This window comes from Poecilia latipinna, unplaced genomic scaffold, assembly GCF_001443285.1.
Source record: "Poecilia latipinna isolate Pla-1442-1.1 unplaced genomic scaffold, P_latipinna-1.0 Scaffold689, whole genome shotgun sequence".
In the NCBI taxonomy this organism is placed as follows: Eukaryota; Metazoa; Chordata; class Actinopteri; order Cyprinodontiformes; family Poeciliidae; genus Poecilia; species Poecilia latipinna.
Window position 1 is genome coordinate 235,533 of NW_015113305.1, and position 13,433 is coordinate 248,965.

At 40.3% G+C, this 13,433-nt stretch overlaps 1 protein-coding gene across 1 annotated transcript in view; it reads left to right on the forward strand.

Moving 5' to 3' along the window:
• The window catches only part of kcp (kielin cysteine rich BMP regulator), a 27,848-nt gene that overhangs the window by 8,737 nt on the left and 5,678 nt on the right, over positions 1 to 13,433 (forward strand). The window contains exons 6-40 of the mRNA XM_015044724.1: positions 35 to 108; positions 251 to 344; positions 973 to 1,055; positions 1,141 to 1,234; positions 1,319 to 1,398; positions 1,499 to 1,584; positions 1,740 to 1,830; positions 2,369 to 2,468; positions 2,597 to 2,682; positions 3,136 to 3,229; positions 3,310 to 3,459; positions 3,551 to 3,657; positions 3,730 to 3,823; positions 3,936 to 4,109; positions 4,205 to 4,287; positions 4,384 to 4,477; positions 5,512 to 5,694; positions 5,785 to 5,955; positions 6,039 to 6,212; positions 6,311 to 6,393; positions 6,475 to 6,565; positions 6,649 to 6,731; positions 6,806 to 6,979; positions 7,842 to 8,021; positions 8,122 to 8,386; positions 9,123 to 9,205; positions 9,296 to 9,389; positions 10,134 to 10,307; positions 10,391 to 10,473; positions 10,552 to 10,672; positions 10,764 to 10,846; positions 11,723 to 11,822; positions 11,954 to 12,042; positions 12,774 to 12,876; positions 12,992 to 13,134. Coding sequence (XP_014900210.1) covers positions 35 to 108; positions 251 to 344; positions 973 to 1,055; positions 1,141 to 1,234; positions 1,319 to 1,398; positions 1,499 to 1,584; positions 1,740 to 1,830; positions 2,369 to 2,468; positions 2,597 to 2,682; positions 3,136 to 3,229; positions 3,310 to 3,459; positions 3,551 to 3,657; positions 3,730 to 3,823; positions 3,936 to 4,109; positions 4,205 to 4,287; positions 4,384 to 4,477; positions 5,512 to 5,694; positions 5,785 to 5,955; positions 6,039 to 6,212; positions 6,311 to 6,393; positions 6,475 to 6,565; positions 6,649 to 6,731; positions 6,806 to 6,979; positions 7,842 to 8,021; positions 8,122 to 8,386; positions 9,123 to 9,205; positions 9,296 to 9,389; positions 10,134 to 10,307; positions 10,391 to 10,473; positions 10,552 to 10,672; positions 10,764 to 10,846; positions 11,723 to 11,822; positions 11,954 to 12,042; positions 12,774 to 12,876; positions 12,992 to 13,134 — 4,061 coding nt within the window. The remainder of the gene's footprint in view (positions 1 to 34; positions 109 to 250; positions 345 to 972; positions 1,056 to 1,140; positions 1,235 to 1,318; positions 1,399 to 1,498; positions 1,585 to 1,739; positions 1,831 to 2,368; positions 2,469 to 2,596; positions 2,683 to 3,135; positions 3,230 to 3,309; positions 3,460 to 3,550; positions 3,658 to 3,729; positions 3,824 to 3,935; positions 4,110 to 4,204; positions 4,288 to 4,383; positions 4,478 to 5,511; positions 5,695 to 5,784; positions 5,956 to 6,038; positions 6,213 to 6,310; positions 6,394 to 6,474; positions 6,566 to 6,648; positions 6,732 to 6,805; positions 6,980 to 7,841; positions 8,022 to 8,121; positions 8,387 to 9,122; positions 9,206 to 9,295; positions 9,390 to 10,133; positions 10,308 to 10,390; positions 10,474 to 10,551; positions 10,673 to 10,763; positions 10,847 to 11,722; positions 11,823 to 11,953; positions 12,043 to 12,773; positions 12,877 to 12,991; positions 13,135 to 13,433) is intronic.

Consider the following 13,433-nt stretch of genomic DNA (forward strand, 5'->3'; position numbering starts at 1 on the left):
ACCCTCAAACATTAAAAGTGTATGTCATCTTTAGGATGCGAGACAGACAGTCAAGTTCACAATGTATCCTATGAGGTTCTCGATGGCTGCCAGACATGCACATGTAAGGTAAGACTTTCACACATGGCATTCACAAAAAAAAAAAAAAAAAAAAAATTTGTACAGTCTGTTCTGTTTTTGGGTCAATGCATCGTACAAATATGATATACTGGCCCACTTCAGTCTGTTATAAATGTCTTGTTGGTACCAGGGAGGTAACAGGGAGTGCCCTCCGCTGCCGTGCCCCTCAGTAGACTGCACAGTGCAGGAGACAGCGCCTGGAGACTGTTGCCAACAGTGCAGAGGTGACTGTGCTTAAAAATGGATACGAAAATCAACACAAATTCGACACTTTATTTTCTATGATGATGTGATTTTTATTTTATCACAGTACGTTTTGTTTGAAGCAAACCTTTGGTACAAAATAAATACTGTAAAAGCAATTAGCTTTTAGCTCCATGAATTATATGTTATACTTTACGGGTTTAAGAGTCAATGGGTTTCATCTCATTCTCCAGTTCTCTAAAGAAATAGACATCACAAAACCATCTGTAGCATTTTAGTTTATCTCATAAAATTCCAGGAAAATACATTCAAATTTGTAGTTTACCGTAAGAAGATGTGGAAATGTAAAAAAATAAATAAATATAAAACTGACATAGTGTAATTATGCTGTGTACATAATTCATTGTGTGAATGTTTGTATAAGTGGATCAGTGACAGATTGTTGTGTAAAGTACTTTGGAGTCCTCAGACTTGATAAAGCACGACACAATAAAGGCCATTTACTGAATACATAGTTTCTCATAATCTAGCATTTAAAAACATCTTTCTATTATGAAACAAAGCGCTAATCTCAGGATTTGCATATTATTTTTAACTAACTTAATGCTTGGACGCAGAAGAACCATAACCTTAAGTGTGTCTTTGCAGGTTGTACCCACTCTGGCGTCAGACATGACCACGGAGCCAGATGGAGGTCAGCAGAGAATCCCTGTGATCTGTGCTCCTGTTTGGTGAGGTTGAAAAGTAACTATCTGCTTGGCGTTAGCTTACTTCCAGTCTTTATCTTTATGTAATTCTGTTTCCTTCTGGGATTAGGAAGGTAATGTTCACTGTGAGAGGGAGCAGTGCAGCACCCCTTGTGAGCACCCCTCTGCTCCTCCTCCTAATAGCTGCTGTCCAGTTTGTCAAGGTGAGTTTTTTGTTTGTTTGTTTGTTTACCTGTAACTGTAATATAAGAAAGGATGGTCTATATTTGTGTGTGTGTTTCATGTAGGCTGTGGTGTGAATGGACATGAGTTCCCTAATAAAGCTGTAATTCCTACTGGAGACCGCTGTCAGGAGTGTACATGTGAGGTATGCGGTATCTGTGTTAATGAACAGTTTTTCTTCTTTACATGAAAATATTAAATGAGGAGCAAGACTACAAGGTGCACATGTTCCCTTTCTCTGCTAGAATGGAAATGTAGTGTGTTCAGCTCTTCAATGCCCTACGTTGACTTGTCGCAGCCCCGTGCATCCTCCTGGTGACTGTTGCCCTCGGTAACAAGCATTCATAAATTTAAGCACATTACTTAAAGTTGATTTGTGTCAGCTCATCTATTGATTTCAAATGTCCAGGTAATAAGTTTGTAGCAATTCGTCTCACTTTTTTTTTTAATTCTTATATCTAAAAATGACTGCTGTGTGATCTGTAGATGTGAACAGTGTGAATATGAATCAGAGGTCTATGTGAATGGTCAAAAGTTCTCATCCCTGACCGATCCCTGCCTACATTGCCACTGCTCTGTAAGTGGAAATATGTTTTCTCTTTGTTATGTGATGCTTATGAAACTGGATTTGAAAAAATAGCTGATGCTCTAGAACAATGATATTCCAACACTGTTGCTTCCAAACTGCAAAAAGATCAGAGGTAGAGGTCAGAGACAGATTTTTTTTTTTCTTGTGAAATAATTTATCCTTGCAGTTTTGTGTTATGGTAGTAAACAGATTTTCAAATTGTTTTCGAGCCAAATTCTTTGTGTAGATATGTGAGTAAATGTTCAATATATTTTAATATAAACACTCTTGATAAGATTACTGCTCATACAGAAACAAATGAAATATGAGCCGTTCCGCTTTTTTTCTTGAATTTAGTCAAAAGAATTTGCTTTAAAAATTGTTACATTTGGGTTTTGTTTACATTTGGCAGAGTATTTTATCTTCTAAAGAGTTTAAGTGAACTGGATGCTGTAAGTTGATCTGTCATGCATTTTTAGATAACAGATATGTGACAGCGTGCAGCAGCGTGTGCAACATTTGATCCCATCTCTAATCTGTTTCTTAGGAAGGTGAGGTGTCTTGTGAACGAATGGAGGCCTCTTGTCCCACAGTACACTGCAGTCATCCAGTCAGGAGAAAGGGAGAGTGCTGTCCCATATGCAAAGGTCAGAATAAAAAAATCTGTCATATTATGTCTTTCCTGCAGGTATGTAAACACTCACTTTATCTGGTTTAAACCTCAGGAAAAAATAAATAAATAAAAACTACCATGGATTTGTGGTTGTTTTTGCAGAGTGTGAGTTTGACAGGAGAGTGTATGCTGATGGAAAAGTGTTTGTCCCGCCTGGGAGTGGACCCTGCCTGCAGTGCAGGTGTAAGGCAAGTCTGTGCAGCATGCACCAGAGGAAAGTACACAATTTGGAATTTTTGCCAAAATTCGTAATTTATGAAAGAGTTTTTAAACTGACTTTATGTGCATTCCCTTAAAAATATAAAATGCACATTTTGTATATTCTGTGTATTATGTAAACTTTATAGTTATATAATTCTCAACAGAAGTTTACATTTAGTCATCGACATGTTTTCAGCTAGACACCTGACCAATCTTCTTATCAAAATGCTGTAGTTCATTTAGAGCTGTTGGTTTCTTTGCAGTGCCTTGGCTTTTAGACACAGTCCACACATTCTCAACCGTGTTGGGGGTTGCAACAATTACCAAACTGGTTTATTCAAAGTCTTAAGTATATGTATGGAAGAGCTGCCACAAACAAATATGCTGTATAAAACTATATAAAACAAAGGATATGTGGAATTTATGTGTTTTTGATCCAGACCGGAAACGTAATTTGCTATGAAGAAAAATGTCCTCCAGTCCGGTGCTCTAATCCCACCATCGATCCTCATCTCTGCTGTCCAGTCTGCAAAGGTAATTCCACACAAGCGCACAGTGTCTCACGCACTAACAGAGCTACAACTCATCAGTGAGCACCTTGCTCTGTGTTGTAGCATGCGTGCTGGATGGGGTAGAATATGAAGACGGCTCCAATTGGCAACCAGAGGGTCCGTGTTCCAGTTGCACCTGTGTGAACGGGGAGACATTATGTTCAAACACACAGTGCCCGTCCGCTGAGTGTTTACATCCCAGCAAGATCCCGGGTAAGACTTGGCGTGTCAGAGACTGTTTTCTTTGGATGTGTGCAAATGTTTCATAGAGAATCTTAAACATTCAAGCATCTCCTTGTCTCAGGTTCCTGTTGTGAATTTTGTGACAGCTGCACTTTCAACCATCGAATTTACAGCAACGGACAGAGATTTACGACCCCTGACCAGCCCTGCCACATATGCACCTGTTTGGTTAGTACTTAACCACAGAACAGAACAATTTCTTCCTTTAATCCTGCTGACAAATTCCCGTCTTCTCCTCAGCATGGGAGCGTTCGCTGTGAACGACAAGGCTGCCCTCCACTAAACTGCACCAATTCCTACACTCCTCCTGGAGAGTGCTGTCCTAAATGTCCAGGTATTTATTTTAGATGGTGGTGAATGTTTTAAAAAAAAAAAAAAAAAAAAAAAACTTGACCTGCAGCTGCTTCTGAATCATCGGAATTACCTTCTTTGTTGTTAATTGCCAGACTGCTCCTTTGAAAATCGCGTGTTTGTGAACGGAGAGGCTTTTCCTAACCCTGTGAGTGAGTGTGAGGAGTGTACCTGTGTGAGTGGAAGGATCGACTGCCATCAAACACGCTGCCCCCATGCTCGATGTAACGCCCCTCTGCCTGGAACATGCTGCCAGAATAACTGCAATGGTGAAAAAAAAATTTACTTTTTCTCAAAGTAAATAAAAAATAAATAAATAAATATGATTAAATAAGATTTCATCCACTTACTTTCTACTTTCTAGGTTGCAGCTACGCTGGGAAGGAGTATCCCAATGGACAAGACTTTCCCCATCCAACGGACAAATGCAGGACATGCAGTTGCATAGTACAAATTAACACACACACACACACACACACACACACACACACAATTCTCACTTAGAGCCAATCTTAGAACTGAACTATCTGTCTTGTGCTTCAGAATGGAAATGTCCAATGTCTAATGAGGAGGTGTCCTCCACTGCAATGCTCCAATCCTAATATGATCCCTGGAGACTGCTGCCCACAGTGTCCTGGTAAGGATGTGAAATAACCAGAATTGCGAATGTGTTGTTATTATCATCAGCCACAACATTACAACACCTGTCTACTTTAACCGTCAGACATTAATTTTAAGGACAAACTAGCAGATTCAGAGAAACATTTCAGGACCTACAATGATGGGAAACTCTGGGAAAGAATGGTTATGATTTTACTTTTCATCGTTTCATGTATTTGAGTACTTGAGTCTATTATTCAGTGAAAAACAAATCCTCCCATTGAGAAATCTATTCCTGTGTAGTAAATGTAACTGAAGTAACTTTGTGCCTGGGTAAAATAAATATTGAACACCTCACAATTTTTGTTGGTAAACATATTTCTGAAGGCACTATTTACTTGAACAACCCAAAACAAATGAGTTCAGAAATTAAGTTATATGCAATAATGTGAAATGACAGACAAAAATGTTGAATACACTGATATTTATTTAATCCTTTGTAAAAAAATAAAAAAAAATAAAAAAAAGCCTTTGTTGATAATAACCACTTTAAGATTCTTTCTGTGTTGAGATAAAAGAGACAAAGGTAAAACCTCAGGTGTGATTTTGGCCTATATATGCATACATATATAAGAATATATATATTTCTTAATATGGCATTTTTACTTTTCAGTGGGAAATTATCAAATTAAAGGTTTGATTATTTTTTCTTAAAGGGGTCTCAAATGTCTTCACAAACTTAAAATTGTGGAAGACAGCTGACTGAACACTTGAGACCAGATCAAAACGCAACAAGAAAGTCTGTTGCACCTGAGTGATTGCATTAAAAAAAAACATTTTGAGTGGTTTAAAACATTTGCACAATGCCATTCACACCAAGTGTGTTTGCTGTGTTGACTGATCAATTTGCTTAATAGGTGCAAATTGATGGACATCCTTACAGCAAATATACATTTTAATTTGATCATAATTCTTTTTCTTTTGGCTCATCTTTGCATGTTGTGATTCACATTAAGTACATGAAGTGTGAAGGTTTATGCTATTTGTCTTTATATATATATGTTGCTTCAGATCCTCCATCAGACTGCCTGTTCGAGCAAAGGTCCTTTAGACACACAGAACGTTTCTACCACCCGGTTGACAGCTGCCGAACATGCGCCTGCAACAACGGGACAGTTCGGTGTCACCGTAAGCCCTGCCCCTCCGCTCCATGCTCTCAGCCCATTACACGGGATTGCTGCCGGACGTGCGAAGGTACACATTCACCATCTCCTGAGGTTGCAAGATAGAAACAAACCTCTGTTTATGCCAGCTTTGTTTATCTGCGACATCCTTCCCGGCAAGGCTGCTTGCACCAGGGTCAAGAGCGAGCCAATGGAGAGACTTGGGAGGATCCCTCGGATCCGTGCGCTGTCTGCGTCTGTCACGAAGGTTCTGTGCAGTGTGAAAGAAAGCGCTGTCCACCGTCCAACTGCAACCACCCAGTAGGGACAGACTGCTGCAGGTCCTGTGACGGTAAGAGAATAAAACCTCTAACGGCACTGACACTCTGCAGAGGGAGCAGCTTTTGGAGCAACGTCTCAATTTTCTTCTTGCAGGATGCACATTTCGCGGTAAAGAATATCCTGATGGCACCGAGTTTGCTGATGGCCAAGACCCCTGTGGTGTGTGTTACTGTTATGGAGGAGACGTCACCTGCACTAAGTTACCTTGTTATGGAGATTGCAGCCACCCTTACAAACCACCTGGGCAGTGCTGCGGAGAATGTGAAAGTGTGTTTTTTTTTTCATCCAAATTCCCCTATCTTTTAATTCTACATCTGTTCTCTTGGTCATAAGTGTGACCGAGTCTGCATGCTTTTATTTGCCAGGATGCTTCTATAACGGCGTGGTCCTCGTCAATGGACAGTCCGTTGCTGATCCAGGAAACCCTTGCTCTGAATGTGCATGCCAGGTACCAACCTCGCTAAAAGAAAATTGTGTTGTTTTTTATTTCTTATTAATACATTGTGGGGTGGGGGGATTCAACCTAAAGAGTGGTTCAGTGAGATGTTTGAGGATACCGTGTCCAGCAGCTCCCTGTCCTCATCCTGTCACCAGCCCATGTGGATGCCCCGTCTGTGACGGTAACCATCTTATAAAAACTCAGAGCTCAGGTTATGTAGCACAACTCAGTGACTGACTGAAGCATCACTTTGTGTGCGTGGAGGTTGTCATTTCCAGGGTGTTACCTATGCTGATGGCCAGGTCTTCCCAGGGGGAGAACAGGAGTGCCAGGACTGCACGTGCTCAGTGCGTGAGAGAATGTCGTCTGTTCGACTGATGCAAAACACTCTGGGCAGTTTTTACGTGTTTTGTTTTTGCAGAGAGGAGAGGTGGTGTGCACGGCCCGAAGATGCCCTTCTGCACCATGTGAACACCCGGCTCTGGATGGTTGTGCGTGTGGAGTGTGTGATGGATGTAACTTCAATGGCCGGGGCTGCTACAATGGAGAGCAATTCCCACATCCTGAAGACCACTGTCAGAGCTGCTTCTGTCTGGTAACACAGGCGTATACTTTCACCTGTCTGTGTGTTTTCAATTGGGCTTTTGATGGAATTCACATAAAGACCAATTGCATCATTTTGACCATGTTTCATCCATTTTCACTTTATTTAATAAACTACTAAAATTGCTTGCATGATGCATCATTCACATCACTACTTTAGGAGTCATTCTCTATACATCTCCATCATCCATTTCTTCTTACTTTTTACAGGATGAAGAAGTATTAGTGAATGTATCTAACTAATGAGCTGATTGTGATTATATTGGGAATGTAATAGAACGGCTGTGATTGAGCCAACCCGTCACATTACTGTGTGTGGTGCCAGTCGGCTTCCCCAGAGTTCAGGCCACATCTTCAGTGTCTTCAATGTTATTCAACCACGTTTTTTAGAGCTTCCTTCTTGATGTTTGCGCCGTTTGGATTGGGGTTTTACCACAAGGTCTTTTCCAGTCAGCAGCTTTCTGAAAAACTGAGAGGATGGCACTTGTGAGTTTTCTGGGAGAACAAGATGAGCTTCTCCTGAACTCTCCTGAGTGGGTTATGGACCCACTGTTGGATAGCTGGATGATGGGTCTGTCATCCTAACAACTTACGACTTGACTACAGGTCACTGTTAGTGATCTGATCTTAGTTTTGCATTGTCTTTTAAGCTTGCATTGCTTTGGGGTTGTTTTTTTTTTTTTTCTACTTTAACATCTGACATATTTCCTGCAATTCAAAATGTTTTGTTGATGTATATAGAGCTAGATTCTCAGTTACCTTACAACAAAGAAACAGTATCACTTCAGGCACCATTTCAAATTTTGAATGTATTATAATTAAGAATATTTACTATTCTTTATTTATTTGTGCAGAATGGTGGTGTGGTGTGTGCTCAGACATCTTGTCCAAGCACTGCTTGCAGAGACCCAGTGATGCCTCCAGGGGAGTGCTGTCCTGTCTGCACAGGGAGGTGTTTCCATCAGGGTGCAGAGCACGAGTCTGGCTCCACCTTCACATCACCATCTGATCCCTGCTCGACGTGCACCTGTCTAGTCAGTCTGACATTTTCTGCATAAAACAATCAAGCCGTCTGTTTTATTGAACAAATTCCTCTTGTTGTCACCTTCCTCTTTCGTCCTTTCTTCTGATCAGAATGAAGTGGTGACCTGTCAGAGAAGACCCTGTCCACTTCACTGCTTACATCCCATGCCCTTTGATACTTGTTGTCCTGTTTGTGACGACTGCTTCTATGAGGGTGTCGTGCACACTCAAGGTCACACCTTCGCATCCGTGTCCAGTCCCTGTGAGCGCTGCACTTGTGTCAGAGGAACAGTTTCTTGTGTTCCTGTCGTCTGTCCACCGACACCATGTGATCAGCCCGTTACCGAGCCAGGACAGTGCTGCCCGGAGTGCACAGGTGATTTTTGGACATGTCTTTAGAAACAAAACACACTGAGTTATTTCTGTATAGCTTTACGACCTGGAAATAAATCACCAAATCTATGGCATCGGGTGAGAGACTTGGAATTTCCTCGAGAAAACTTGAGAAGTTAGGATCTCTTGTTTATGGTTTGATAAGTCTGGATTTTTTTTAAAAATGTTCCTACATTTCAATTAAATACTTTTGTGTATTTTAATATACTTTTATGTACTAGACAGATCAACACTGAGGGCCTGAACTTTAAAAGGTTTGCTTGAATAAAAACAGTTGCAAACTCGGTAGCTATCTCAAACTGTACTAACTTTGGTCAGTCTCAAAGTCCAAGGAGTCTATGTGTGAATTTTCAATCCTGCCTTCGTGAGTATACAATATAGATACTGATCGCCTGGAAGTGTGAAATTCTGGGAGGAGGATATTCAAATGTAATGACTCACCACCCGCAATGCCATTTTTATGTGTTCTGTCTCTGGCATTTTAGGCATTCCATATGGAGGAGATGGTTGCCTAGGTGTGTCAGAACAGATTTACGCTACATAAAGGATGTCAGTCAATTGTGTCCTAATTGTGTGATTGGCTTTACTAAATTAAGACTACAATGTAGAAAGGCCATATTGATATAACAGATATATTTTTTCCATATGCTGTTTGCCAGAGTGATAATACAGATTATTTGCAAAAGCTTAGTTCAAATCCTTTATGTTTATGATCTCAGTGTGTGAGCTGAATGGACAGAAGTATACTGACGGACAAACATGGGCCCTGAGTTCAAATCATTGCTCCACCTGCAACTGCAAGGTTTCTACTTTGAGTTTGGCTTCTAATTCTTTAACTTCCTTGTAAGTCGATATCATTTCTTTTAAATACTTTTCTGTCTTAATCTTGCAGAAAGGTGAAGTTCAGTGTGCACCTCTGGAGTGTCCCAAGCTGTCTTGTCCTCATCTGGTGACAGATCCAGGTTCCTGCTGTCCCCACTGTAGAGGTAAACAAACCAGTATAAATCACAAAGATAATGGGTATTGTAAGTCAGAAAGAGTTTTTGGTGAAATTTCAGAATACAGTCCAGGCTTTTGCAAAGCTTAGAGGTTATGTTTCTAGAATTTACCAGGTCATTTCCTGGTTCTAATTTGATTCTTTTCCTAACCAAGCACTTACTTCCCTGGGGTTGTTTCTAGAAATCATCCAGTCATTTGTCATAATCTAGCTGGTATTTTCTGGACCGTTGAGGTTACTTTCTGGAACTTCTTAAGTACTTTCTACAACTTACTAGGTATTTCCCAGTGTCTTAAAACTTATCAAGTACTTTCATGAAACTTTTATAAAACTTGCTAGTTATTTTTCAAGAATTAACCAGCCACTTTCTGGAACATGAAGGGTACTTTCAGGACATTGGAGGCTCTTTTCTTATATAGTTGATCTTTTTGGGGGGAAGTTTAACTTTCTCAGAATTTATCAGGTACCTTCTCAGACCGAACTTGGGACTTTAATTGAAATTAGAAGTTGCCTTCTAGGAGCTTATCAGGTACTTTCCCAAAACTCAGATTACCTTCTGAAACTAAATAAAAGTGCCTGGTAAACAGAAACCTTATTTCCTGGGGGAAAAAAAAAGAAAAAAAAAACTGTAAGTTTCATAAAAGTACAAGAACATTTCCTGGCAGACCTCAGAAGGTGGTATATTTTTAAAATTACATTTTTAAATTGTGCTACAAAGGTTTTTATTTTTCAGGTTGTATGTATGGAGGTGAGCAGCATGCAGAGGGCAGCAGCTGGTTTGCAGATTCCACCCCCTGTATGACTTGTATGTGTGTGAATGGAGTGACCACCTGCTCTGAAGTACATTGCGTATCGCCATGTGTCAACTTCATGACGGTGCCTGGGGAGTGCTGCCCAGTGTGTGCTGGTGAGCTAATTCACTTGATTTCTTTGCTTGTCACATGTTTTATCTTTTTTGGGGGTAATGTTATCTTGTTTGTTTGGGAGAAGATTGCATATTTGAGGGCAGAGTGTACGGTCCAGGGGACAGTTTCCATCCTGCCAATGATCCCTGTCAGATCTGCACGTGTGAGGTAGGAAATTATTTTGGGATGTTGACGTTATGGTCATATCCATCCATCTAGTTGTGATTCAATCTATTTCTTCCTTAGGTGATGCCTGATGGACAGCAACACCTGAAGTGTTACAGGAAGCAGTGTCCCAGCCTAGTAGACTGTCCCAAGAGCAACATCTTATTTTCAGGACCAGATTCCTGCTGTCCTGTCTGCGCACGTAAGTACTAACATTTTGTAAAAGAAACTGTTGTTTCACTGTTGATCAGAGCCTCTGACACGTTTTTGTTTTTTGTTTTTTTTGTGCTTAGAGCCTCTCACTAATTGTACAAGCAGACTGATTGGCAACGAGGTGCTAGCAACAGATGACCCCTGCTTCACCTGCCAGTGCAAGGTAATATAGCTGCAGCAATTTAGTCTGCTGTGTTACAGGTACAATATGGAGATAAAGGTACACAGTGCTACACATTTTTTTTTATGTGACAACCATGAAGTTTTTTTAATTGACGTCTTTATGACAAATCCACAAAAGGAACATAAAATTGTGAAGTGAAAATTCTGCAAAGTGTGGCAGCATTTGAATCCAGTTTCTCTGCCGCTACTGAAGACAAGCATCCCCACACCATAATGCCACCACAATTATGTTTCACTGTGGGAGGGAGGCTCAGGACGATGTGCTTTATTGTTTTTCCATCCCAGATCATGTTTTCTTTGCTGGGCAACTTGTTCAGTTTTGGACTCATCTGTTGGCTATGTCCATAGCAGCAAACTGAATTTATTTTCATTTTCCAACTACAATGAGGCACCATGTTTCTCTGTGAACAAATTCTCCCTAATTCTGCATCTCTCCACATCTCCTCCACAGTTACCATTAGCTTCTTTGCTGCTTCTCTGATTAATACATATTGGGCTGGTGGCCATCTATGGCAAAATTTTGCAGTTATGACGTTCTCTTCCTATTTTCAGTAGATCGACTCCAGTGCTCTTTCAGATGTCCAAAACTTGAGATGCTGTTTTGCAACCCTACTTTTTGTAACACTACTAAATACATTTAAGTTTGAAGTTGTAATGTGACACCATAGGAAAACATTCCACAGGAGGGGATGTTTTTGCAAGTTACTGCACATTGCTTGAACTTACAGTAGAATATAATGTGACATTTTCTTGTAACCTTGAAGAGGGCGTTAATATCAGAGTAATTAAAAAAAGATTTTTTTAAAACAAGTATTTGTCACGGTTAAAGCATTGACCTAACACCTTTTCTGTGCAGGACCTGACGTGGACATGCCTGCACCAAACATGTCCAACGCTAAGTTGCCCTAATGATGAACATTTCACTCCCCCAGATTCCTGCTGCCCTGTGTGCAACGGTGAGAGCTCATGTTATAAACTGATCACACCAAGCACGCATTATACCTGAACACAAAATGGTGTATGTATTTGTAATATATTTCAGGTATCAAATAATTCTGTATCTTGTTTTTTATTTTTTTTTCTGCAGAATGCTTGATTGAGGGTCAGGATAAGCGCTTCGCTAACGGCGCCAGCTGGAAGGACTGTGACAATGATTGTGTCACATGTGTTTGTAATGTAAGTCAGGCACAACACGTAAGCTTCTCATTGTATGCTAACATCTGCGTAGAAATATAATTGGCTGTAGAGAACATCAAGACAATAATTGATACAAGAACATATTCAGAATGGCGGTTCTACTAAAGAAATCATTGAACGTAGGATTGAGCAACTTCAATGTTGGTTCCTTCTTGAATTTCAGTGTTGTGATCTGTGTTTTTCTGTGTAGTTATTTTGAGATTTTCTGTGTTAAGTCCTGTTTTCCCTGTGAGTCTCTGTCCTGTCCTCCCCGTTGATTGCTTCCCAGGTGTGTCTCATTCCTTGATTACCCCGTGTGCATTTAAACCCACCTGTTGTCTTTGTCTCTTGTCGGATCCTCGTTGTGTTGTGTCGTATGTCGTATGTCAAGCGTTACCTGTTTCCTTGTGCCGTCAGTTGTTCCTCCGTGCTGTTCTCCGTTGTTCCGTGCTTGGACTATTATCATTAAATTCATCATTCTTCATCTTACCTGGGTCTCCGCGTCCTCATCCTCACCACCTTAACCACACATCATGACATTCAGAGCATGAAAAAAATTCAGTACAACCATGTATAGATTTATAACACAGGGAAAACAACGTTGGTATATTGAATCGTTATTTTTCTTACAATGTATCTAAGTTTTCATAGAGCTCATCTGTGTTCATTTGATAATTGTAATGATTATTGTAATAACCCAGATACCTTGTTGTTTTTACATGTATCGCCAGTTGGGCCATGTTGAGTGCAGCACTGAAGAGTGTCCCCCTGTAGTTTGTGTGAATGGACAAACACAAGTAAAGCTCCCAGGAAAATGCTGCGACGAATGCCAAGGTGTCTGAGGGAGCGAACAAAAGAAGGCTGCTGCTGTACTGCATGCTGGATGTCTCATTTTAGTCCTCTGTGTGTATGTTTGTAAAACCTTTTTTAATGTGTGCTTATGCTACAGATTCAAGGGAGTCTTGTTTGTATCAAGGAACCCAGTATCACTCTGATGAACACTGGCAGGTGGATGAATGCACCAACTGCATGTGTGTGTCTGGAGACGTCCACTGTCGGAGTGAACGCTGTCCTCCTCTCACCTGTGCAGCAGTGAGTTGAACCCAATCAGAATATATATGTAGTGTCCAATTCTGCCACAAATGTTGCCATAAGACTTATATTGCAAAATCAGATACATTTGTTAACAGTTTGCATTGAATGCTTTAACTTGAATGTGTTTTTTCAAGGTCTCAAAAATGCTATAATTTTTGTAAAAAAAATGTTTTGATGTAACTGATCCTGCTATCAAATTTGTTGCCACCCTGAGATGATCTGTCATCTTTTTGTGCAGCTGTACTGATAAAACAAACAGAATATATATATATATATATATATATATATATATATAT